The sequence below is a fragment of the Bos indicus genome, chromosome 5 (assembly GCF_029378745.1).
Source record: "Bos indicus isolate NIAB-ARS_2022 breed Sahiwal x Tharparkar chromosome 5, NIAB-ARS_B.indTharparkar_mat_pri_1.0, whole genome shotgun sequence".
Classification (NCBI taxonomy): domain Eukaryota; kingdom Metazoa; phylum Chordata; class Mammalia; order Artiodactyla; family Bovidae; genus Bos; species Bos indicus.
Window position 1 is genome coordinate 100,756,437 of NC_091764.1, and position 27,656 is coordinate 100,784,092.

Here is a 27,656-nt window from a genome sequence, read left to right on the forward strand (position 1 = left end):
AGTCCATGACATTGCCAAGAGTCAGACACGACTGAGCAACCTTCACTTCAATTCACTTCACTTCTTTGTTAGTGGAGATGACCCTAAGAATAAACTGATGAAACTGAGCAATCACATAGGAACCCTCTCTTTTCTAGAATATTTCTATTTATCTTATGAAATTTCTGAGTGACTTTTTAAAAAAACAAAACATTATATATTTTCTAGTTTCCTCTTTTTCTTTTCTGCTCATTTCTTCTCAAGTGAGTGAAGTAAAGAAAATCAAGTGGAGTGACTGCAGATAATAAAAACTGCTTATGAAACTTTGGCCTTGAACTTAAGGTCAAAAACTTTGACCTTAGGAAGTTGCTATCTGAAGTTGCATTAGTTCGCTAGGGCTGCCATAATATTGGATTGGCCAAAAAGTTCATTTGAGTTTTTCCATAAAAACCTGAATGCACGATGCTGGATGCTTAGGGCTGGTGCACTGGAACGACCCAGAGGGATGGTATGGGGAGGGAGGAGGGAGGAGGGTTCAGGATGGGGAACACATGTATACCTGTGGTGGATTCATTTTGATATTTGGCAAAACTAATACAATTATGTAAGGTTTTAAAAAAAAGAAAAAAAAAAAAACCTGAATGAACTTTTTGACCAGCCCAATAAAATACTCTATAGTGGGTGGTTTAAATGACAGAGATTTATTTTCCTCATGGTTCTAGAGCTGGAATTCCAAGATCAAAATGTCAGCGGGTATGATGTCTTCTGAGGCCATTGTGCTTAGTTTGTGGATGGCCATCTTCTCTAACCATCTTCACATGTCTTTTCCCATGTACACACGTTCCTGGTGCCCCCTTCATGAGTCCAAATTATCTCTTCTGATAAGGATACATTTGTTGTTGTTGTTGTTTAGTTGCTAAGTACTAAGACCCATCTAAATGGCTTCATTTTAACTTATTCACCCCTTTAAAAGCCCTATATCCAAATACAGTTCCATTCTGAGGTTCTAGGGAGTAGGGCCTTGAACATATGGATTTTGAGGGGCACAATGAACCCATAACAGAGGTCAAGGATGGCATTTGCATCTTTCTTTTCATAGGGATTGTGTGAAAATTCTTCTTTTCTTCCCAGATAATGTGATATATTGGGGAAAAGCGAAGAAACTCAAGACAGAGGCATTTCCACTCTTTATTCCTTGGGCACCTTCTGCTGAGATAGAGAAGACTTGCTATGTGCTGTTGGCTATCATTTCCCAGAAAAACCCTGACCTGACCTACGCTAGTAAGATTGTTCAGTGGCTTGCCCAACAGATGAATTCTCACGGAGGCTTCTCCTCCCCTCAGGTGATTGGTGTGGATCTACTAACATAACCACAATATGTTCAATGCAAAAGATGCCACTCTATAATAATGTAGATAATATATTATATAGATATATATAATAAAAATGCCAAAGGTAGGAAATACCTTCTGAGACAAGGAATATTTGCTATTATAAATCATCTTTATTGGGGTTTAGTTGCTTTGCAATGGATTGGTTTCTGCTGTGTAATGAAACAAATCAGCTATATGTATACATATAGCCCCTCCCTCTTAGACCTCCCGCCTACCCCCACCCCAGTCCACCCCTTTAAGTCATCACAGAGCACCGAGCTGATCTCCCTGTGCTCAGTTCAGTTCAGTCGCTTAGTCGTGTCCAACTCCTTGCAACCCCATGAATCACAGATGGCTGGATGGCATCACTGACTCGATGGACATGAGTTTGAGTAAACTCCCTGTGCTACTAGCTATCTATTTTACACATGGTAGTGTAATTATGCCAATCCAAATCTCCCAATTCATTCCACCACTTCTTCCTCCACCCCATGTCCACACATCCATTCTCCACATCTGTGTGTCTATTCCTGCCCTGCACATAGGTTGATCTGTACCATTTTTCGAGATACCACATGTATGCATTAATATACAATATTTGGGTTTTTTCTTTCTGACTTACTTCACTGTGTATGATAGTCTCTAGGTCCATCCACGTCTCTACAGGTGACCCAATATTTAGTCAACAAGCATTTATTGGGCAGTTCTTGTATACCAGGAACTCTACTAGGAATTTTCTGTGTACAAATGAATAAAATAAAATCCCCTCTCAGGGAATGTATGCCTGATTTATATCTCCATTTACACAGTAAAAATAGAACGAAAGTCTAGAAAGGATGGTTGTTAAAAACACAAGAGCCCTGACAATAAGAATACTTTGGTCAAACCGTTACTTCACGTCAGCCAAGAAGTAATATTTCTCCCTACTTCTGTGGTCTATACATTGGAAAAAGCAAATGAATGAATAGCCAAAGAAATGGGTATCAAAAACAATGGCTTATGTCCTTCTTTAATAGGCAAAAAAATTTATTGCAAAGAAATGCAAGTTTTATTCCCACAAGGAAAATCATTTCCTTCCTTCCTTTCTTTTTTTCAGTCTTAGTTTCTGAGTAAAACCATATGTTAGTGAATCTCCCAACATCCTTTCTGGATTCTGACTTCCCATCTTTGAAGACAGTTGAACATAAACATTATCTATGGCAACCAAATTACATAACACCTTAATTTTTAGAAAAGATTGAGCACTATTTCACATGGATATTATAAAATTATTGAGAAGACTTTTAGATCTAATTAAGAACTGCTGAAGAAAGTGACAACAATTAGCACAAGCAAATCTGTTTTTCCTGTTGTTTAGAATACTGTTTCTTGGTGTTCTGTTGACATGTCAGAAATATTTCTATGGGTTGATTTAAAGTTCATGGCCACATGATGACTAATATTGCATCATAACAGAGCTTGGAATGCTGCTTGTACTGTTCTGTGCAGGATACGCCCGTCTGCCTTCTTGCCATAACCCGCTACATGAATTTAATCTTCTCTGATGATCAAGTCACTGTCAGCTTAAGCAGTGAAGAATTCAACAAGATTTTCCAGGTTAATGGTGATAATCACTTACTGGTTCAACGTTCAGAACTAACAAAAGCAGGTGGACAATACACAGTAGATGTGGAAGGACGAGGTTGTGCATTTATCCAGGTAATGGAATTCTGTGAGGAAGATGAGTGTTTGCCAGTAAAAAACACAGACTATCTTTTCAGTTATGTATGAAGTACTATTTTACTCTTGCATATTTTCATGACTACACTTTCCTTCATTGATATTTTCCACTCAACAGCTGAAAACTAAAGTTATTTTGTAAAAGGCTACCTATTCTTAAACATAACTGGATAACTGAGAAGTTTCTTAAGGAATGTCAGCGTTTGAGGGTGTTCTAATATTTTAATTAGATTACATTGTTAAAGATTCTTGTGTCTTCTGACAATCAAATGATTAGATGTAGCCTTATTCCCTGATAATGAAGTTATAAAATAAAGTGCATTAATAATGGAAATGAGGGCTTCCCTGGTGGTTCAGTGGTAAAGAATCCATCTGGATAGGCAGGGGTTCAATCCCTGGTTCAGGAAGATCCCCTGGAGAAGGAAATGGCAATCAACTCCAGTATTCTTGCCTAGGAAATCCCATGGACAAAGGAGCTCAGTGAGCTATAGTCCATGGGGTTGCAAAGAGTCAGACACAACTTAGTGACTAAATAACAACAGCAATAATGGAAATAAGAAAAAACAATAAGTGCTTCAATTTTTACTACAGGATAGATAGATGCATTTTTTTTTTTTTTTTTTACACTTTGCAAAGAGTTGGACACGACTGAGCAACTGATCTGATCTGATCCTTTCTAGGCTACCATGAAGTATAATGTGCTACTACCTAAAAAGGAATCTGGATTTTCCCTTTCCTTACAAATAGTAAAGAAAAACTCTTCGGATGTATTCCAGAGTAATTTTGACCTGACAGTAACCCTCAGGTAAGTGTCCCATTTTAATGTCAACTCTCAGGTTAGAGAGAAAGTGGTGCATCAGAAAAGAATTATTTTAAACACTAACAAAATATCAAAAGCACTAATTTGAAAAGACACATGTACTCCAATGTTCATAGTAGCATTATTTACGATCACCAAGACATGAAAGCAACCTAAGTGTACATCAGCGAAAGAATGGATAAAGAAGCCCATAGATGGACTTGGAGGGCCTAATGAAGAGCTTCCTTGCTGGCTCAGACAGTAAAGAATCCGCCTGCAATGTGGGAGACCTGGGTTCAGTCCCTGGGTTGGGAAGATCCCCTGAAGGAGGGCATGGCAACCCACTCCAGTATTCTTGCCTAGAGAATCCCATGGACAAAGGAGCCTGGCGGGCATATCTGGGAGACTAAGCACAAAGTACATGCTAAGTGAAATAAGTCAGACAGAGAAGGACAAATACTGTACGATATCACTTACATATGGAATCTAAAAAATACAATGAACTACTGAATTTAACAAAAAAGAGGTGGACTTACAGAAATAAAGAACAAACTAATGATTACCAGTGGGGAGAAGGGGGAGGGGGAGTCTGAGGATGCAGGAGTGGGAGGTACAAACCATGGAGGGTGTAAGATAGACCCAAGGATGTATTGTACAGCCCTGGGGGATATAGCCAATATTTTGTAATAACTATAAATGGAAAGTAATCTTTAAATTGTATAAAAGATATTTATATATTATTGACAATAATCACATGTTGATGGTACTCTCTGTGCCCACATCAAATTTAGTACATTTTCAACTAAATCAAAGTTAGAGTTATGCAAATATAATCTGTACTGATTTGCAGTTGGAAAGCTTCTGCCACATTAATCCTTCAGCAGTGCTTCCACCTTTTTGTGTGTCAGTTTTGCACAACAGAGATACAGTTTTCTTTCTAAAGACAAGCATGGGTGTGTCAAAAAGAGAAAACCTGCTAACATTTATTTAATCATTAATATAACTGTATACAAAGCAAAATTTTAGATGTTTTTCAGTGTAGAAAAGCAAAGTAATTCTCTTGAATTAAAATATAATTTATAGGCACCGAAGAGTTTTAGTCTTGGTTAATGTGTGGAGAAACATTGAGTAAAATTAGTTTTGGGGTTTTTCTCAGGATTTCAAAATGAAAATCTGTTGAACACTAATGCTAATAATATAATACACAGCCCTCAACTTCATGTCCCAACAATCTTATCCCAAGTTGTGAATATAACCTAGAAGGTCTCTTGGGGGCATGTCTGTTGTATGATTTTGCCAACATCCTGCTTTTTAGATGCGAGTCTCTTCTAAGTGTTGCACAGAATCTAAAGCTGACATAAGTATGTGTGCTGTGCTCAGTCGCTTCAGTCATATCCAACTCTTTGCACCCTCGTGGCCTGCAGTCCACAAGGCTCCTCCATCCTCGGGATTCTTCAGGCAAGAATACTGGAGTGGGTTGCCATGCCCTTCTCTACGTGATCTTCCTGACCCAAGGATGGAATCTGTGTCCCTTGTTTCTCCAGCATTACAGGCATATTTTTACCCACTGAGCCACCACATGTGTAATATAAGTTTAAAGGTTTTGTCTATAAGTTCTGACTTTAAAGCCTCAAGTAAGTTTAAAAGCAGGATTTGGGGAGATTAGGTCCATTCATTCTTTACTCCAATTTATGTTGCTTTGAATCACCTCAGCCACGATCACTCTAATTGTGCTTGTTTCCAGATGTATGAGAGTGACTATCTTCAGATGTTTTTTCTCCAGCTTTTGCCTCTCCTCCAGGCTTAAAGCCAATTGGCATCAATGTACTCATATCCTTGCCATAAGGTTAAGTCACTCTTCTAAAATGATGTCTAAGTTAGTGTTTTGTTTTTAAATTTCAGATATACGGGAACTCACAGTAACTCCAACATGGTCCTTGTTGATGTAAAAATGCTATCAGGATTTACTCCAGTCATGTCATCCATTGAAGAGGTAAGTAAGAGAAGCCCAGTCTTTCAATCTCCAGAAAGCACTAGTGTGTTGATGAAACAATTGGTTAGCAAAGCCAAGCTGTGTAATTCTTCACTTAAACAAACATTCACAGTTCACACTCATATTTTTGCTAAAACAGTGGTGGAATGGATTCTTGATTTATAGCAATTAGAAGTCATTATTTCCAATAGTTCGTAACCTATTTTTTAAATTTAGTTCTGACTTGTATTTATGAAAACATCATGGCACAAGGGAATGTTGCATAAAATAACTTCTTGATACTGATTAGAGAAAAAGCATGAAACATTCAATTCTGGAATGATGCTTTTTCATATTTATCCCTCCCTGCCAATTTCCTTAAAGCTTGAAAACAATGGCCAAGTAATGAAGAGTGAATTCAAGAATGACCATGTTCTTTTCTACCTGGAAAATGTAAGTTGACAATAATTTTTTTATCCACGGCTTTCTTTTTCTTCTGAGGGTAACTGAATGCTTCAAATTCTCCTAAATATACATGATAGGGTTTGTCAAAACTATGTGAGATGTTAAAGGTGATCAGTGTACTTCCACCCCACTAATTATCTTTTCCCTCTTAAATACTATGCTATTTCATACATACCTTGGCTAACTGGATGATTCTCAAGTTTAGAAGCATCATTTCCCCATTCTTTTATTCCTCACAGCATCTAACATAGTCTAGTCAAAGATGTACAATTCTTTTATAATTTGACTTGAACTCCAGCAGAGGCTGGGATGAGTTTCAGACTCATCCTTTCTGTGTATACATCATTAATATCCACACAAATGCCTACATTTTTATAACGTTTTCAACTTTCTTGTACTTCAATATAATCGGTGAAACAACATTTTACACAATTTAATGTTACTTAACTCATTATTTTGGAGAAGGCAATGGCACCCCACTCCAGTACTCTTGCGTGGAAAATCCGAAGGAGCCTGGTGGGCTGCAGTCCATGGGGTCGCTATGGGTCAGACACGACTGAGAGACTTCACTTTCACTTTTCACTTTCCTGCATTGGAGAAGGAAATGGCAACCCACTCCAGTGTTCTTGCCTGGAATCCCAGGGACGGGGGAGCCCGGTGGGCTGCCGTCTATGGGTCACACAGAGTCGGACACGACTGAAGTGACTTAGCAGCAGCAGCAGCAACTCATTATTTTGCCATTATGTAAGATCATGACACCCTGGATTTATCATAAACTTCTGGAAATAATTTGCTCTGTGGTTTTATTTTTTGCAGGCCTGCTCTGGTGTATTTATAATCTGTATCTTTACAGGTTTCAGATACAGCAAAGAGTTTCACCTTCTCTGTTGAGGAAATCAACCATGTGGCAAACATTCAGCCAGCCCCAGTCATTGTCTACGATTATTATGAAAAAGGTAGGTGGGCAACAACCATGCTTTAAAACTACTGGAAGTTATATCTGTATCTAGGATTCCCTGAACTACTTAATTTTCGAAAATCATCCTTGGTCTTCATATCTGGGTTTACTTTACATATTGTTTTTTTTATTCCATTTTATATATATATATATATAAACTTCTTACTGGGCCTTTTTCTATTTGCCAGAATTTTTCAACACCTAGAATCCTTTTGATATAATGAAAAGGCACTCCCTTAATTTGAAATACAAACCAGCTAAGCTTCCAGGTCTTGTTGCTGTTATTTTTGTTGTTAATGGCCGAGACTAACCATTCCATGCTATATCTATGGACTTTAATTTGAGAGGAAGAGTGAGAAATATTCTGAAATATTATAGGCAAATCTTGATAGATTAGGTTTCAAAGCAGTTACTAAGAGGCTGTTCAGAAGATTTTAAAAAAGTTCCCTGGAAGGTTAGTGCTATTAATTTCTTGTTGAATGTCATGAAAAGTTTGTCAACAAGTCTTTGGGGATTTTGGGTGGGGGTTTTTTGTCATTCTTTTGTTTTTTTGGCTGTGCTGGGTCTTCGTGGCAGGACGCAAACTCAATAACCCTATAGCATGTGGGATCCTGGTTCCCCCACAAGCGATCAATCTTGCGTCCTCTGCATTTGAAGGTAGATTCTTAACCACTGGATCACAGGGAAACCCCTGTAAAGCAGTCTTTGAATTCTGACTCTGTCATTTACTAATTGAATGTACTTTGTCAAGTACCTTAAACTTCAATACAATGTTCCTGGATTTAGAAAATAGAAGGAATTGACTTTCTTGCAGAATTACTGGAAGGGTTAGACCTAGTATAATTATATCTGACATCATCTGGTTATAGAAAGTTGGAGATGTAATAAGGATGAACTTTCTTTTTATTTTCCAGATGAATATGCCCATGCTTCTTACAATATCAACAGTGTTCCTGTTTCTCAGTGAGACAAAACAAAATACACAAAAAAGGTAAGGAAATCATATGCATCATGAGTTATTAAAAACATCTTGTGAGAAAATGAAAACCTAGGAAGATAAAACAATAGATGAAGCAAAGAGAAGTCTCTGGTGCTTCACACGGTCTGTACAATTATGCACATTAGGTAAGTACTCTGATAGGACAGCATTAAGATTTTTATTAATGTCTTTAAAATAACTTTAAAGAATTTGAAACTATATGTGTGCTTTTCATAAATGTTTCATTTTTAAAAACTCTCATGTTTGTTTTTTGAATTTCTATGTTATTAATATGTATGTACATATTTTATACACATCATGTGTATGCTAATGTGTATTTGTGGATGTCTGTAAATATGTATTTGTTTATCCACCTCTATGTATGTATTTATATGTACATACACACATTTATTTATTGTTTGAACTGTTTTTAAATCCCAGGTAGAAAACAATTTACTTTGAATGAACTCATTCTCCTGTCTCAAACCTGGAAGAAATCCATGAACCACCTCACATTCTGAATAGAGTTCACTCTGCTATGAGTTCTTATCAGAGTTCGTTTCAATAAATGCTGTGATTTTTGCATTCGAGTCTCTGATTTTCTTTTTTTCATTACATCATTCATAATTTTCATCCTAAAAAACTCAAGGTTTTGTTTGATACCAATGCTAACAATTTTGCTTTACTGTTGTCAATTCTGAATTCAAGTTTTTAGACAGAATTCAGAGTACTAAATATGAAATCTTCCAGCATCCAGGGAAAGCAAGAGCCCAGATTCCCGGAGGGGCAGAGGAGGAGACCACATTTAAGAGGACTTCACGTGAGCTTGATGATATAAAAAGAAACACAGGAGATATAAAACACTCTTCCCAATAAAATAACAAAGCATGTGTGGAGGGCAGAGTATACTTAGTCACAAATTAACTGATAGATTTATTGAATTCACACACATGATCGAGAGGGTAATCCAAGGACAGTTTATTTCTCTAAAAATTATTTTATTGGTCTGAGCTTATCACTTACACCTGAAAAGGAATACTCATTGTCTACCCTTTACCTAACACTATGGTTGAAGCAATGAATTAATATTGAGAAGATGGAGGCAGGGCAAAATTGGAGGCAAGAGGGGTGGAAATTAATTCATTTCTCTACTGATTTCGATGCAGGCCTTGACTCTGCTGAGACTCTGTTACAGACAGGAAGAAGCTAGAGATAAATTCTCCAGCTGTGGAGTTCAAAATATTGGAAACAAAGTGTCCCAGGGTCTATCAGTATTAAATTAATAATAGAGTGACAGTAAAAGATGGCTAGGCTTATTTATTTTATACTGTCTCTGCCCAATGTACCCCAAAAATAGTACCTAAGCTAGAACTGGGCCCGTAATAAATGTTTATTTATTGAATCATCCTAGATAAATTGCTTATGTCAGCCCATGTGAAGGACTACAAAAGCTTATTTCACTGTGTTAAGAATTCCTTTATAACTAGTTTACCAAAACATCGTATGTCACATACGTAGATAATATGCTTAAAATTCTCCAAGCCAGGCTTCAGCAATATGTGAACTGTGAACTTCCTGATGTTCAAGCTGGTTTTAGAAAAGGCAGAGGAACTAGAGATCAAATTGCCAACATCCGCTGGATCATGGAAAAAGCAACAGAGTTCCAGAAAAATATCTATTTCTGCTTTATTGACTACGCCAAAGCCTTTGACTGTGTGGATCACAATAAACTGTGGAAAATTCTGCAAGAATTTTCTGTGGAAAATTCTGTGGAAATCTGTGGAATACCAGACCACCTGACCTGCCTCTTGAGAAACCCATATGCAGGTCAGGAAGCAACAGTTAGAACTGGACATGGAACAATAGACTGGTTCCAAATATGAAAAGGAGTATGTCAAGGCTGTATATTGTCACCCTGTTTATTTAACTTCTATGCAGAGTACATCATGAGAAACGCTGGGCTGGAAGAAACACAAGCTGGAATCAAGATTCCTGAGAAAAATATCAATAACCTCAGATATGCAGATGACACCACCCTTATGGCAGAAAGTGAAGAGGAACTCAAAAGCCTCTTGATGAAGGTGAAAGTGGAGAGTGAAAAAGTTGGCTTAAAGCTCAACATTCAGAAAACGAAGATCATGGCATCCAGTCCCATCACTTCATGGGAAATAGATGGGGAAACAGTGGAGACAGTGTCAGACTTTATTTTGTGGGGCTCCAAAATCACTGCAGATGGTGACTGCAGTCATGAAATTAAAAGACGCTTATTCCTTGGAAGGAAAGTTATGACCAACCTAGATAGCATATTGAAAAGCAGAGACATTACTTTGCCAACAAAGGTCCGTCTAGTCAAGGCTATGGTTTTTTCCTGTGGTCATGTATGGATGTGAGAGTTGGACTGTGAAGAAGGCTGAGTGCTGAAGAACTGATGCTTTTGAACTATGGTGTTGGAGAAGACTCTTGAGAGTCCCTTGGACTGCAAGGAGATCCAACCAGTCCATTCTGAAGGAGATCAGCCCTGGGATTCTTTGGAAGGAATGATGCTAAAACTGAAACTTCAGTACTTTGGCCACCTCATGCCAAGAATTGACTCATTGGAAAATACTCTGATGCTAGGAGGGATTGGGGGCAAGAGCAGAAGGGGACGACAGAGGATGAGATGGCTGGATGGCATCACTGACTCGATGGACATGAGTCTGAGTGAACTCCGGGAGTTGGTGATAGACAGGGAGGCCTGGCATGCTGCTGTTCATGGGGTCACAAAGAGTCAGACACGACTGAGTGACTGATCTGATCTGATCTGAAACACACATCAGAGAAGGCAATGGCAACCCACTCCAGTACTCTTGCCTGGAAAATCTCATGGACAGAGGAGCCTGGTAGGCTGCAGTCCATGGGGCCGCTAAGTTGGGCACGACTGAGCAACTTCACTTTCACTTTTCACTTGCATGCATTGGAGAAGGAAATTGCAGCCCGCTCCAGTGTTCTTGCCTGGAGAATCCCAGGGACAGGGGAGCCTGGTGGGCTGCCATCTATGGGGTTGCACAGAGTCGGACATGACTGAAGCGACTTAGCAGCAGTAGCAGCAGCAAACACACACATCCCAGAATCTATACATATTATATTCAAGGATCCCATTCAGGGACTTGGACCAGGGTTGCAACAGTGAACATAGAAGATATCAAGTTCCAGGTATATTTTGAAGGTAAAATCAGTAGAATTTCCTGATGGATTGGATCCAAGGAATAAGGAAAATGGGGACTTCCTAGGTGGTGCTAGTGGTAAAGAACCCACCTTCTAATGCAAAAGACTTTAGAGACGTGGGTTTGATCCTCAAGTTGGGAAGATCTCCTGGAGGAGGGAATGGCAACCCACTCCAGTATTGTTGCTTGGAGAATCCCATGGACAGAGGAACCTGGCAGGCTATAGTCCATAAGGTCGCAAAGAGTTGGACACAGAGATTGTTCCCATGCTTACCAGTTGAGCTACTGAAAAATAGATTCCCTGAGCTGCTGCAAGCTTGAATGGGAAAGTAGAAATTTGTCTTTGGATGTAGGGAGTTTGTGATTTTATACACTCAAATGGAGATAATAGGTTGGAAGTTGAACAACAACAACAAAAAAAAATGTTAGAAATTTGAGAGAGAGCTCAGGGTTAAAAAAATAAATAAATAAATGTGGGTGATGCTGGCACACAGATCATGGATAGGAGGAGTTCACTCAGGCAGTGAGTCTGTATGGAGAAGAAAATCAAGGACTTTACTGTGAGGCATTCAAATATTAAAACACAAGGCAGGAGAAGGTTGAGGAAGAACGAATAAAGGAGACTATGAAGGAGAAACCAGAGGAGTAAAATGAAAACTCTGGCCTCAGGGTACTTTTGGATGGAGCATAATCCTTTAAGCCAATCACATTATCACAGTCTCCTCTGACAGTGACTGGTTTTCACAGGTCAGGTTCCCTGGAACGCAAACCCAGGATGGAGATATGTGTGAGGGTGTTTATTGGGGACAACTTTGAAGATCAACACCAGTACAGGATAAAGGATCAGGATTGTACAGACGAAAGAGTTGAGCTGCAATGGGTCACAATAAAATTTGAGCCCGTAGTGAGCTTTGATGCTGGGGCTGTCTTTTAGAGCTTCTCCTACTTTAAGGCAAGGGACTTCCAAGTGGTGTAGTGGTAAAGAATTCACCTGCCAATGCAGGAGATGCAGGAGATCCAGATTCAATTCCTAGGTCGGTAATATCCCCTGGAAAGGAAATGGCAACCCACTTCAGTATTCTCGCTTGGAAAATTCCATGGACAGAGGAGCCTGGTGGGCTACAGTCCATGGAGCTGCAAAGAATCAGACATGACTGAGCAACTGAGCATGCACATGCACATTAATGCAAGGGAGCCAAGTCTTTATATCATCATGGATAAATAAGAGACACACAAAAAAACAGTTATTTACATGCTTCCTAATTATCGCAATTAACTTTCCACATAAGTATCATGTGCTCAGTCCATGGGATTGACTCTGTGACCCCATGGACTGTATTTATACCATCACAGCAAACATTACTGAATACAGAGATGCCTCTAAGGAAGAGGAGGAAGAAGAGGGGAGTTGTGTAAAAAGTCTTTCTGATATTCACAGAAATTCTCAGTGTGAATTCATTCAAGAACTAACAGCCACCCAGATTCCCAGCAGTTACGAGTACTTCAGCCATGGAGTAGAATTTCTAAGGAGCACACCTGCGATTACTATACTTTGATCTAACAATGAGAAATTGAAATTGAATCTGACTAAGGACCTATACAGGGGTGTCTCCTGATACAGCAACCAAAGTGATTTTGCTCTCTGGTAGAGAAGAGAGAAAGAAGCAGACAGAGAGGAAAAAAGAAAGGAAAAGAAAGAGAGAGATTCTGGAGCAGAAAATTTTGTTTTTTACTGACTCCTTTCTTCCCCAGATTGGGATATTGTTGGGAAGAAATCATTTTTGGTACTTTAGGAGCCAAACTGTGATGAAAAAGGCAAATGATACTGATATACCTAAGAAGTAAAGCAAAAACAATGGAAGAAACTTCTTGATGGCATTGGTGAGCTGCTGAATTAATGCTGATTCCATGTTCCTCAGAATTTGTGCCAAATGAGATAATAAATGTTTGGTATTTTTAAATCTCTGCTAGTAAGACATTCTTTTACTTGCCACTGATAAAGTTCCTTATGATTCATTTTTTCCCCAATTCTTTGCCTCTGTTTTCCTGTCTCGTCTTCATATAGAACCTGTGATGCCTCCTTTTTAAAGTTCTTTCTGATTATTAATCCCAGGAAAATTCATTTGGAGCGGTCAGTATAGGTGCCTGGCTGACATGAAACATCCAATGCTCACAGTAATAGTCTCCATGAGTAGGACTTTGAAGGTGTGTGTGTGTGTGTAATATTTAGTCTTAAAGGGGACCTATCCAATGTTTTCTACATGTCAGGCACTTTGCTGATCACTTTAAGTATACTAATTGACTCATTGGAAAAGATTCTGATAGTAGCAAAGATGGAGAGCAAGAGGAGAAGGGGGTGACAGAGGATGAGATGGTTGGATGGCATCACTTGACTCAATGAACATGAGTTTGAGCAAACTCAGGGAGTTGGTGATGGACAGGGAAGCCTGGTGTGCTATAGTTCACAGGGTCGCAAAGAGTTGGACAAACTTAGCAACTGGACAACAACAATGTAATTCCCACAGTTCGGTTTAGTTCAGTCGCTCAGTCGGGTCTGACTCTTTGCAACCCCATGGACTGCAGCACGCCAGGCCTCTGTGTCCATCATCAACTCCCTGAGTTTGCTCAAACTCATGTCCATTCAGTCAGTGATGCCATCCAACCATCTCATCCTAGTCGTCCTCTTCTCTTGCCTTCAATCTTTCCCAGCATGAGGGTCTTTTCCAATGAGTGAGTTCTTCACATCAGGTGGCCAAAGTATTGGAATTTCACCTTCAACATCAGTCCTTCCAATGAATATTTGGGAGTTATTTCCTTTAGGATGGACTGGTTGGATCTCCTTGAAGTTCAAGGGACTCTCAAGAGTCTTCTCCAACACCACAGTTCAAAAGCATCAATTCTTTGGTGATCAGCTTTCTTTATAGTCCAACTCTCACATCCATACATGACTAATGGAAAAATCATAGCCTTGACTAGACAGACCTTTGTTGACAAAGTAATGTCTCTGCTTTTTAATATGCTGTCTAGATTGGTCATAACTTTTCTTCCAAGAACTAAGAGCCTTTTTATTTCATGGCTGCAGTCACCATCTGCAGTGATTTGGGAGCCCAAAAAAATAAAGTCTGCCACTGTTTCCAGTTTCTCCATCTATTTGCCATGACGTGATGAACCAGATGCCATGATCTTAGTGTTCTGAATGTTGAGGTTTAAGCCAGCTTTTTCACTCTCCTCTTTCACTTTCATCAAGAGCCCCTTTAGTTCTTCTTCACTTTCTGCCATAAGAGTGGTGTCATCTGCATATCTGAGGTTATTGATAGTTCTCCCGGCAATACTGATTTCAATTAGTGTTTCATCCAGCCCAGCATTTCTCATGATGCACTCTGCATATAAGTTAAATAAGCACGGTGACAATAAACAGCCTTGACATACTACCTTTCCTATTTGGAACCAGTTTGTTGTTCCACATACAGTTGTAACTGTTTCTTCCTAACCTGCATACAGATTTCTCAAGAGGCAGGTAAGGTGGTCTGGAATTCCCATCTCCTTCAGAATTTTCCACACTTTATTGTGATCCACAGAATCAAAGGCTTTGGCATAGTCAATAAAGCAGAAATAGATGTTTTTCTGGGACTCTCTTGCTTTTTTGATGATCCAGTGGATGTTGGCAATTTTATCTCTGGTTCCTCTACCTTTTCTAAAACCAGCTTGAACATCTGGAAGTTCACGGTTCACATATTGCTGAAGCCTGGCTTGAAAATTTTTGATCATTACTTTGCTAGCGTGTGAAATGAATGCAATTGTGTGGTAGTTTGAGCATTCTTTGGCATTGCCTTTCTTAGGGATTGGAATGAAAACTGACCTTTTCCAGTCCTATGGCCACTGCTGAGTTTTCCAAATTTGCTGGTATATTGAATGCAGCACTTTCACAGCATCATTTTTTAGGATTTGAAATAGCTCAACTGGAATTCCATCAACTCCACTAGCTTTGTTCATAGTGATACTTACTAAGGTCCACTTGACTTCACATTCCAGGATGTCTGGCTCTAGGTCAGTGATCACACCATCATGATTATCTGGGTCATGAAGTTCTTTTTTGTACAGTTCTTCTGTGTATTCTTGCCACCTCTTCTAAATGTCTTTTGCTTCTGTTAGGTCCATACCATTTCTGTCCTTTATTGAGCCCATCTTTACATGAAATGTTCCCTTGGTATCTCTAATTTTCTTGAAGAGGTCTCTAGTCTTTCTCATTCTGTTGTTTTCCTCTATTTCTTTGCATTGATTGCTGAGGAAGGCTTTCTTATCTCTCCTTGCTATTCTTCAGAACTCTGCATTCCGATGCTTATATCTTTCCTTTTCTCCTTTGCTTTTCACTTATCTTCTTTTCACAGCTATTTGTTAAGGCCTCCCCAGACAGCCATTTTGCTTTTTTGCATTTCTTCTCCATGGGGATGGTCTTGATCCCTGTCTCCTGTACAATGTCATGAACTTCCATCCATAGTTCATCAGGCACTCTGTCTATGAGATCTAGTCCCTTAAATCTATTTCTCATTTCCACTGTATAATCATAAGGGATTTGATTTAGGTCATACCTGAATGGTCTAGTGGTTTTCCCCACTTTCTCCAATTTCAGTCTGAATTTGGCAATAAGGAGTTCATGATCTGAGCCACAGTCAGATCCTGGTCTTGTTTTTGCTGACTGTATACAGCTTCGTTATCTTTGGCTACAAAGAATATAATCAATCGAATTTCAGTGTTGACCATCTGGTGATGTCCATGTGCACAGTCTTTTCTTGTGTTGTTGGAAGAGGGTGTTTGCTATGACCAGTGCATTCTTTTGGCAAATTAGCCTTTGCCCTGCTTCATTCCGTATTCCAAGGCCAAATTTGCCTGTTACTCCAGGTGTTTCTTGACTTCCTACTTTTGCATTCCAGGCCCCCATAATGAAAAGGACATCTTTTTTTGGTGTTAATTCTAGAAGGTCTGTAGGTCTTCATAGAACTGTTCAACTTCAGCTTCTTCAGCATTACTGGTCTGGTCATAGACTTGGATAGCCGTGATATTGGATGGTTTCCCTCGGAAGTGAACAGAGATCATTCTGTTATTTTTGAGATTGCATCCAAGTACTCCACTTTGACTCTTTTGTTCACTATGATGATTACTCCATTTCTTCTAAGGGGTTCTTGCCCACAGTAGTAGATATAATGGTCGTCAGAATTAAATTCACCCATTCCAGTTTATTTTAGTTCCCTGATTCCTAAAATGTCAACATTTGCTCTTTCCATCTCCTGTTTGACCACTTCCAATTTGCCTTGATTCATGCATCTAACATTTCAGGTTCCTATGCAATATTGCTCTTTACAGCATTGGACCTTGCTTCCATCACCGGTCATATCCACAACTGGGTGTTGTTTTTGCTTTGGTTCCCTCTCTTCATACTGTCTGGAGTTATTTCTCCACTGATCTCCAGTAGCATATTGGGCACCTACCAAATTGGGGAGTTCATCTTTCAGTGTCCTATCTATTTTCCTTTTCATACTGTTCATGGGTTTCTCAAGGCAGGAATACTAAAGTGGTTTTCCATTCCCTTCTCCAGTGGACCACATTTTGTCAGAACTCTCTACCATGACCCGTCCGTCTTGGGTGGCCCTACACACCATGGCTCACAGTTTTATTGAGTTAGACAAGGCTGTGGTCCATGTGACTAGATTGGTTAGTTTTCTGTGATAGTGGTTTTCGGTCTATCTGCCCTCTGATGGCAGAGAGGGCAATGGCACCCCACTCCAGTACTCTTGCCTGGAAAATCTCATGGACAGAGGAGCCTGGTAGGCTCTGTCCATAAGCCGCTAAGAGACACGACTGAAGTGACTTATCAGCAGGAGCAGCCCTCTGATGGAGAAGGATAAGAGGCTTATGAAAGTTTCCTGATGGGATAGACTGACTGAGGAGGAAACTGGGTCTTGTTCTTATGGGCAGGGCCATGCTCAGTAAATCTTTAATCCAATTTTCTGTTTATAGGTGGAGCTGTGTTCCCTCCCTGCTATTTACCTGGGACTTCCCTGGTGGCTCAGATGGTAAAGCGGGAGACCTGGGTTCAATCCCTCGGTCAGGAAGATTCCCTGGAGAAGGAAATGGCAACCCACTCCAGTACTTTTGCCTAGAAAACCCCATGGACAGAGGAGCCTGGTGCAGGCTACTGCCCATGGGGTCGCAAAGAGTCGGACACAAGTGAGCAACTTCACTCACTCACTCACTCAAACTATAGTGGAGGTAACTAGATAGCATATTCAAAAGCAGAGACATTACTTTGCCAACAAAGTTTCGTCTAGTCAAGGCTATGGTTTTTCCTGTGGTCATGTATGGATGTGAGAGTTGGACTGTGAAGAAGGCTGAGCACTGAAGAATTGATGCCTTTGAACTGTGGTGTTGGAGAAGACTCTTGAGAGTCCCTTGGACTGCAAGGAGATCCAACCAGTCCATTCTGAAGATCAGCCCTGGGATTTCTTTGGAAGGAATGAGGGTAAAGCTGAAACTCCAGTACTTTGGCCACCTCATGCGAAGAGTTGACTCACTGGAAAAGACTCTGATGCTGGGAGGGATTGGGGGCAGGAGGAGAAGGGGACGACAGAGGATGAGATGGCTGGATGGCATCACTGACTCGATGGACGTGAGTCTGAGTGAACTCTGGGAGTTGGTGATGGACAGGGAGGCCTGGCGTGCTGCGATTCATGGGGTTGTAAAGAGTCGGACATGACTGAGCGACTGATCTGATCTGATCTAATGAAGATAGTGGTGACCTGTCTCAAAAGAACCCAGGCACATACTGCTACACTCCACGTCCCCAACTCTGCAGCAGGCCATCACCGACCCACGCCTTTGCCGGAGACTCACGGACACCCACAGGCAAGTCTCCTGTGGGTGACTGTTCCTTTCTCTTGGGTCCAGGTGCACAAGGTTCTGTTGTGCCCTCCAAGAGTCTATTTCCCTGTCCCATGTAAGTTCTGGCAGCTCTATAGTGGGGTTAATGGCGACCTCCTCCTAGAGGGTTTATGCCATACCCACACCCAGAGCCCCTGTCCCTGCAGCAGACCACTGCCAACATGTACTTCCACCAGAGACACTCAAACACAGTTCTGTCTCTGTCTCTGTCTCTGTCTCCATCTCTGTGTGGTCCCTGGGTCCTGGTGCGCACAAGGTTTGTTTGAGCCCTCTGAGCGTCTCTGGTGGAACCGAGGTTTGATTCTAAATACGAATTCGCCCCTCCTACCGTCTTTCTGGTGCTTCTCCTTTGCCCTTGAACGTGGAGTAGCTCCTCACAGCTGCTCCAGTGCCTATCGTCTTACTGGGGCTTTTCTGACCTTGGACGTGGGGTATCTCTTCTCTGCCGTTTGCCCCTCCAGAGCCACACAGCCACCGCTCGCCACTCCAGCACCGCCTAATTCCCACAATAACCTTATAAATCATTGCTGTTATAATTATTCCCATTCATAGACAAAGAAAGAGAAGCATCGGGAATTTCAGTGACCCATCAGAGGCTATTTGTCTCTAAGTCATAGAAGCAGAATCCAAACATGGGCTTTGAGTTTCCACCCAGGAAAAGGAAAGAAAATTCTACATACAAACCCCATTCTTAATATAATGATATTTAAAGTACCGGGTGAGTAAATGTAGTTTCTTTTTTACAACAACAAAATTTAAAAAAAAAAAAAAATTTTTTTTTTTTTTTTTTGAGGGAAGGCTTTCGTTTTTAAAATATTTGGCTGCCCTGGGTCTTAGTTGCTGCATGTCGAATCTAGTTCCCCAACCAGGGATCGAACCTGTGCCCCCTGCTTTTGTCTCTCAGAGTCTTAAGCCACTGGATGCAAAGGGGCTGCACTGGCTGCACCCATTTCCCAGCAGGATCCGTTGGTTCCCAGACTCACTCTGCCTAAAAGAAAGTCCACTTCTCAAGGCAAAAAGAGTCTGGAAAATTTTATGACTTGCCAAAACCAAAACAAGTTGACAGAAACCTTATTATTTGAGGTAATGGTAATTCCAAAGAGAACACTGTGAGCTTGCTCCCCCTCAGCCCTACCCCAGGTGCATAATCCTGTGAGCATTCACACAAAGAAGGGTTTGAAGGGAGAAGACAGAGGCACCTTGCTTACCATCTGCTGCAGGACGTGACTGCCTGTGGGGTTGTGGGTAGAATTCTCATCAAGAACATGTTCTGAGGAAGGAACAAGTTCTCATTCATGACACTAGTCATGATAGATTCCTGGCACATTTTCCCTTTGCCCTAAGCCTTTATCTAACAGGAAATAATTGCATAACACTGAATATTGTGCAAAGCAATGTCACTATCATCAAAGTGATTATCATCAAAGATTGTGAAAGGGTTAGGGTTCTTTCCAGAAGTTTTCTACTTTCTTAATATTAAAAATTATGTTGCAGGGAGGGAAGGGTGGGAGGAAGAGATTGTTAGGGAGGTTGGGATGAACATGTACACACTGTTATATTTTAAATGGATAATTAAGGACCTACTGTTTAGCACATGAAACGCTGCTCAATATTATGTGGCAGCCTGGATGGGAGGGGAGTTTGGGGGAGAATAGTTACATGTCTACATATGGCTGAGCCCCTTCACTCTTTACCTAAAACTTATCACAACATTGTTAATTGGCTATACCCCAATAAAAAATAAAAAGTTTAAAAAATTAATTTAACAATGAATTATAACTACTTCCCAAGGAACCATATCTTAAAGAAAGTGAAGCCTGAAAGAGGATAAGGATATAGAACTATACGGAAGTTATACTCCAAATTTGACTTTGGAATTTGGGATGTATTTTCACAAGACTGGAAATAATTTATTTTTTATCTTTCTTATTTTTACTTTTCACCAGCATGTGCTACCTATTTACTTTTTAAGAGTATATATTGCCTATATAATTTTCAATCACTTTTTCATCATAGACAAAATTATCTGGATATAAAGTGTTTTATGTATTAAAGTATGAGTATTAACTTCAAATATATAAATTCCAAACATGAGAACTAGATAGACAATTCTAAGGATAGATACAACAAATTTTAGCTGCTAATTGACAATCTAGAGAATTCTCATATGGGTGAGTCAACTTAATGAACTTAAAGTATATGTATATATATATATATACTTTATATATATATGGGCTTCCCTGGTGGCTCAGATGGTAAAGAATCTGACTGCAAAGCGGGAGACCTGAGTTCGATCTCTGGGTTGGGAAGATTCTCCTGGAGAAAGGCATGGCAACCCACTCCAGCATTCTTGCCTGGAGAAGTCCATTGACAGAGGTGCCTGACAAGCCACAGCCCTGGAGTCACAAAGCATTGGACATAACTGAGCAACTAAGCATAGCACATACATAAGTATATGTATCAGAGGGATATGTATTCAGATATTTATGTTTGTCTCCTCCTAATCAGATAAATCAGATTACATTTGTTTGAAAATATAAACTCAATTCACCTTAGTAAAAAGGAGTGTTAATGCAAGTTGCTTCTCCCACTCACCAAATTTCAACATGCATAACAATTAATTTGTGTTTTTGAAATTCCTCATGTTACACTTCCTTTTGTTGATATTAGATTTAGGCTTCCAAGTTGTATCATGTTAATAAAGTCTTAGAAAACATTTGACTTCCAGTTATGCCCATTTCTGGTAAATTTATGTTCTACATTTTGATTAACAAAGATGTTCTAAGTGTAAGTATAAAACTATTTGAATGTTCTTCAAATATTAAGTGATTGTTTTAGGGTCACACCTTGAAGTGAGTGTTATGACAAGGGACAAAGAAACTCCATGGAATCAGTAAAGGAGGAGAAGCATGGAGAGAAGTAGATTTTTGTTGTTGCTTTTCATAAAGGATAAGGTAAGTGATCACCACTATGACATTGTTTTCCATTTGTGATGTAGAGACATTAATTAAAGGCATAAAGACACAGTCTTGGTCAAATGACAGGGACAATTTTCTTTAGATTTGGCCAAAACCTTTGCAGTAAAGAAACACACAATACCAGGTTGTCCTTGTAGAAAGGGGTGGGTAAAAATACAGCAAGAGAAAGAAAAGATCATGAATATCTTTTTTTTTTTTTTTTTTTGCTTTAGTGAATGATTAGAGGAAATGTATAGTTAGTCACGGAGAAGTCAATGGCACCCCACTCCAGTACTTTTGCCTGGAAAATCGCATGGACGGAGGAGCCTGGTAGCTGCAGTCCATGGGGTCACGAAGAGTCCGACACAACTGAGCGACTTCCCTTTCACTTTTCACTTTCAGGCATTGGAGAAGGAAATGGCAACCCACTCCATTGTTCTTGCCCGGAGAATCCCAGGGACGCGGGAGCCTGGTGGGCTGCTGTCTATGGGGTCGCACAGGGTCGGACACGACTGAAGCAACTTAGCAGCAGCAGCAGCATAGTTAGTTATCTCCCACTTTTTAAAACCCCATCGACTGTACCCCGTCAAGTTCCTCTGTTCGTCTAGTTATCCAGGCAAGAATACTGGAATGGATTGCCATTTCCTCCTCCAGGGGATCTTCCTGACCCAAGGATTGAACCCAAGTCTCTTACATCTCCTGCATTGGCAGGTGGATTCTTTACCACTGCACTACCTGGGAAGCCCGTTAATTCATACATTAAATTCCAAATTTTAATGGCACCATCATGTTTGCCTAGTAAATATCCAGAATGTAATCAAGAGCTCTAACACTGTTGTATCCATATTAAAGAAGAGGCATCAATGGGAAGCTGAGGAAAGAAGCTGGACTAAGAGTGGGAAAATTTGAAATGAAATTTGTTGTATCAATTTGGAGGCAAAGCATTGTAATGAAAATACTGACTTTGATAGCCTTTATAGAACTAATTACTTTAATTAATTGCTTCTCTGTTATTGAGGTTTCCTTTGTTGGGGCTGCAAAGTCTGATACATAGGCCAGCATCTTTCTGTTACATTAATTCCTCAGATTCAGTCTTTTGATGTATTGCAATTTTCTTAAACTCCAAAATCCTTCAGTTATCAAAATGATTGCTAAGTAGCTAAGTATTGCTTTGATGCTTTCAATTTTAATGCTCTGGCTTAAATTTTGTAAGCAGTATGCTCTATTCATCCCTCCATTCTACAAGAAAGCTCTTTAGCTAAAGCTTATGCAAAGCTTTTCAATCTACAAAACAGAATCTGTTTTCTTGACTGTCTCTCTCAACTATAGTGAGATCCAGACCAAAATATTTGAAGAGAAATTTTACTGGACAGGATTTCTTCAAATGCATTAGCTTTGAATTAAATATTTCATTCTAGTTTGTAGAGATAAGAATATTGCAGGTTCACAAAAGGTACCCATATAACTGACTTTCTATGGACAGATATCAGATTATTTTACAGTGTATGTAAATGTCTTTTAATTTTTAAAAGAATAACATAGTTCTCAGTTTATGATGATGTAAGTACAGTCATAAATGCTGACAAGGGAATGAGGACAGAAATTTGTCAAATGGAATAAGATAAAGAAAAGGAAACATTCCCATACAGAGAAGGAAAGTTTTAAGAAAGAAAAAAAAAAAAAGAATTTATATGATGATATAAGAAAGTGACAAAATGAGAGAAATAAACAAGATTGGCTTTTCCAGGAAAAGATATGACAAATGATAAATTAAAATTTTGAGTGATGTCAACACCTAGTTAGTAGGAGGGATTTTTTTAACAGCTTTATCAAGATATAGTTTACACACTAGAAAATTCATCCATTTAGACTATAAGTCAGTGACTTTTAGTATATCCAGAGTTTTGTAACCATCACCGCAGGAATATTTTCATTATCCCCTCCAAAAATCTGTACCCATTTGCTGTCACCCCAAAGCCCCCTTCTCCCCAGGGAGGGATTTTTTGATAAGACAGCTATCTCATATTTATTTGCTCCCTCGGTTCTCCAGACCAGACCAGCTTTCATTACATTCTTTGCTAAAAGAGCAACTCTCAACCAGAAGGAAAGATCAATAGCAATCAGGCCCAGAGAAAACATGGTCCTTGTGCAGACAGGTATCCATCTACAAGCTTGGGAAGAAACTGAGTGTATCTAAGTTTCATTATGCTCAGCTACTATCATTTATAGGATATCTAAATTGATGGTACTCAACACATGCTTGTGGCTTCCCTGATGGCTCAGTTGGTAAAGAATTCACCTGCAATGCAGGAGACCTGGGTCTGATCCCTGGGTTGGGAAGAACTTTTGGTGAAAGAAATGGGAAGCTACTCCAGTATTCTTGCCTGGAGAATTCCATGGACAGAGGAGCCTGGAGGGCTACAGTCCATGAGGTCGCAAGAGTCAGATATAACTCAATGACTAAACCACCACCACCAATACATGCTTAGCAAATCAGTCATATTAAAATCCATTAGAAAGGTTGCTTAAAATATAAAATAAAAATACAGATTAAAGTGCTCACTTCAGCAGCATGTACACTAAAATCTGGGTGTGCCCCTCTAAAGCCCAGATTTGGGTCTTCCCTGGTGGCTCAGACAGTAAAGAATCTGCCTGCAATATGAGAGATCCAGGTTCGATCCCTGGATTGGAAAGATCCTCTGGAGAAAGGAATGGGCATCCCACTCCGGTATCTTGCCTGGAGAATCACATGGACAGAGGAGCCTGACAGGCTACTGTCCATGGGGTCGCAAAGAGTTAGACATGACTGAACAACTCTGACTCACTCATACTAAAATTAGAACAATACAGAGAAGATTAGCATGACCCCTAGATAAGGAGAACACACAAATTCATGAAACATTTCATTTTTTCACAGATATATGCTTCTTTTCTGTACATTAAATATATGGCATTCTTCATGTCAATCATACTAAAAAAAAAGGAACTTGAAAATATAGATTATGCATCATAAAGGCAAAATATTTAGTTTCAGTAAGTATGGAGTGGGAGACCTTGGAAACTGTATTTTTAAAGAGCTCCTTAGGTGATTCTAATAATAATCAAGTTTTAAAATCACTGACAGTTTGTATAAATGTATAAGCTAACAGCTGAACTGTAAGTAAAACAGCAATTAAGTATATCAATGTGGTGGATTCATGTTGATATATGGCAAAACCAATACAATATTGTAAAGTTACCTGTGGCGGATTCATTTCGATGTTTGGCAAAACTAATACAATATTGTAAAGTTTAAAAATAAAATAAAATTTAAAAAAAATAAAAGAAAAAAAAAAGTATATCAAGTAAGAGAACCCTAGTGAGTAGAGAATTGCCCAGTGATAGAATGATCAGCATGACACGGAATTAAGCTGAGAAATCTCTCCTCATTTCCATGGTCAAGAAGCAGTTCTTAGGCATAGGTTACTACAGAAATGTCTCAAAAGAAGACATTTCTGACGAGATGAATGGCACATGAGAAAGCACAGAGGTGGAATTAATTCAAAATCATGCCTTAAGATGAGAGTTGCATAGACTTATTTGCAGCAGGGAGGGAAATAAGTTCAAGTGAATAGAAGAGTTACAGGAAAGTCTAAGCTATGGAACTGAAGAGCTGTTTTCTGTAGATAGGGAATTATGCCATGATGAAAACAGCCTGAAGATCAGCCTTCAGTTCAGTTCAGTTCAGTAGCTCAATTGTGTCCGACTCTCTGCAACCCCATGAATCGCAGCACGCCGGGCCTCCCTGTCCATCACTCCCGGAGTTCACTCAAACTCATGTCCATCGAGTCGGTGATGCCACCCAGCCATCTCTCCAGTATTTATTGCTTGTAGACTTTTGGATAACAGCCATTCTGACTGGCGTGAAATGGTACCTCATTGTGGTTTTGATTTGCATTTCTCTGATAATGAGTCATGTTGAGCATCTTTTCGTGTGTTTGTTAGCCATCTGTATGTCTTCTTTGGAGAAATGTCTGTTTAGTTCTTTGGCCCACTTTTTGATTGAGTAGTTTATTTTTCTGGAATTGAGCTGCAAGAGTTGCTTGTATATTTTTGAGATTAATTCTTTGTCAGTTGCTTCATTTGCTATTATTTTCTCCCATTCTGAAGGTTGTCTTTTCACCTTGCTTATAGTTTCTTTGTTGTGCAGAAGCTTTGACGTTTAATTAGGTCCCATTTGTTTATTTTTGCTTTTATTTCCAACATTCTGGTAGGTGGGTCATAGAGGATCCTCTTGTGATTTATGTCAGAGAGTGTTTTGCCTATGTTCTCCTCTAGGAGTTTTATAATTTCCAGTCTTACGTTTAGATCTTTAATCCATTTTGAGTTTATTTTTGTGTATGGTGTTAGAAAGTGTTCTAGTTTCATTCTTTTACAAGTGGTTGACCAGTTTTCCCAGCACCACTTGTTAAAGATATTGTCTATTCTCCATTGTATATTTTTGCCTCTTTTGTCAAAGATAAGGTGTCCATGCTGCTAAGTCACTTCAGTCGCGTCCGACTCTGTGCAAACCCGTAGATGACAGCCCACCAGGCTCCGTTGTCCCTGTGATTCTCCAGGCAAGAATAGTGGAGTGGGTTGCCATTTCCTTCTCCAATGCATGAAAGTGAAAAGTGAAAGTGAAGTCACTCAGTCGTGTCCGACTCTGTGCAACCCCATGGACGGCAGCCCACCAGGCTCCGTCGTCCATGGGATTTTCCAGGCAAGAATAGTGGAGTGGGTTGCCATTTCCTTCTCCAATGCATGAAAGTGAAAAGTGAAAGTGAAGTCGCTCAGTCGTGTCCAACTCTTAGCGACCCCATGGACTGCAGCCCACCAGGCTCCTCCATCCATGGGATTTTCCAGGCAAGAGTACTGGAGTGGGGTGCCATTGCCTTCTCCGAAGGTGTCCATAGGTGCGTGGATTTACCTCTGGGCTTCCTGTTGCTTTTAAAAACAAAGTATAAGAATGTAATAAGTCAGAAAGAGAAAAACAAATATCATATATTAATGTATATACATGGAATCTATAAAAATGATATTGATGAATCTCTCTACAGGGAAGGAATGGAGATGCAGACATAGAGAAGGGACTTGTGGATACAGTTGGGGAAGGAGCAAGTAGGATGAATGGAGAAGGTAGCCTTGACATATGTACATTACCATGTGTAAAATGGATAGCTGGTGAGAAGTCGCTGTATAACAGGGAGCCCAGCTTGGCCCACTGTGATGATCTAGAGGGGATGGGATGGGGACAGGGGAAGGAGGCTCAAGAAGGAGGGAAAATATGTGCAATTATGGCTGACTCTCATTGTTGTACAGAAACCAACACAATTTCGTAAAGCAATTTTCCTCCAATTAAAAATACAGTTTTAAAAAATATTGCTCTGAATGTCCCATTTCTGTTAATGTGAATTTTCATTTCATTCTGCTTATGCCTGTGATTCTAACAGCACCTCCCCCAGTGTACACTAAGTGACAAGGACACCTCCACTCTCACCCACTCATAGTTGCTCAATGTTCTGTAAACATATTTTTCATGGGAAGCAGCAGTTTAGAAATATGTCCAAAGGTTATAATGTCTTTCATAGGTTTTTTTTTTAAATAACTTTGAGATTTTAAAAAATCTGTTTTCCGTACAATTAGCATGAGAATTATCAGCAATTACAAAGTTAACTCTTTTCACATCTATGTGTTCACCTCTCTTCCTAGTTTATGTCAAAATTTAATGCTATTATTATAGTCAAAAGTTAGCTTTTGTTCCTTTTCACCTAACAGTAAGTAATTAAAGATTTTATGTTGTGATAAGGTATTCCTATTTTGGTGGATGTGTAAGATAGATTCTACCAAGGCAATATATAGCATGTGTCTTCAGTTATCAAACATTGCAGTTCATCTGAAGTTTTATGAATATTAATTTTTGCTTTAGTGAATGACTAGAGGAAATGCCAGGTCAGTCAGATCCAACTCTTTGCGACGCCATGGACCATAGAGCCTGCCAGGTTCCTTTGTCCATGGGATTCTCCAGGCAAGAATACTGGAGTGGATTGCCATGCCCTTCTCCAGGAGATCTTCCCGACCCAGGGATCAATCCCATTTCCTTGAGAGGCAGGTTCTTTACCACTAGCTCCACCTGGGAAGCCCTTAGTGAGTGATTGGGTGAAGTAAAGTGAAGTGAAGTCGCTCAGTCATGTCCGACTCTTTGCAACCCTGTGAACTGTAGCCTACCAGGCTCCTCAGTCCACAGAATTTTCCAGGCAAGAGTACTGGAATGGGTTGCCATTTCCTTCTCCAGGGG

General features: G+C 39.8%; 1 protein-coding gene, 1 long non-coding RNA gene and 1 other non-coding gene across 3 annotated transcripts in view; 2 read left to right on the forward strand and 1 right to left on the reverse strand.

Annotated features, from left to right (window-relative positions):
* Nucleotides 1-8,834, forward strand: part of LOC109558584 (ovostatin homolog 2-like) — a 52,173-nt gene extending 43,339 nt beyond the window's left edge. The window contains 8 exon segments of the mRNA XM_070790177.1: nucleotides 1,111-1,322; nucleotides 2,841-3,050; nucleotides 3,752-3,876; nucleotides 5,773-5,863; nucleotides 6,227-6,295; nucleotides 7,161-7,263; nucleotides 8,180-8,256; nucleotides 8,686-8,834. Coding sequence (XP_070646278.1) covers nucleotides 1,111-1,322; nucleotides 2,841-3,050; nucleotides 3,752-3,876; nucleotides 5,773-5,863; nucleotides 6,227-6,295; nucleotides 7,161-7,263; nucleotides 8,180-8,232 — 863 coding nt within the window. The 3' untranslated portion in view covers nucleotides 8,233-8,256; nucleotides 8,686-8,834.
* Nucleotides 662-19,702, reverse strand: LOC139183207 (uncharacterized). Its single transcript, XR_011566757.1, has 2 exons — nucleotides 19,592-19,702; nucleotides 662-6,894 (listed from the first exon to the last, which is right to left on the reverse strand). It is a non-coding gene; the product is annotated as an uncharacterized lncRNA (long non-coding RNA).
* A 4,444-nt stretch (nucleotides 19,703-24,146) lies between these two features.
* On the forward strand, nucleotides 24,147-24,253 carry LOC139183322 (U6 spliceosomal RNA). Its single transcript, XR_011566922.1, has one exon. It is a non-coding gene; the product is annotated as a U6 spliceosomal RNA (small nuclear RNA).
* Nucleotides 24,254-27,656: the final 3,403 nt, after the last annotated feature.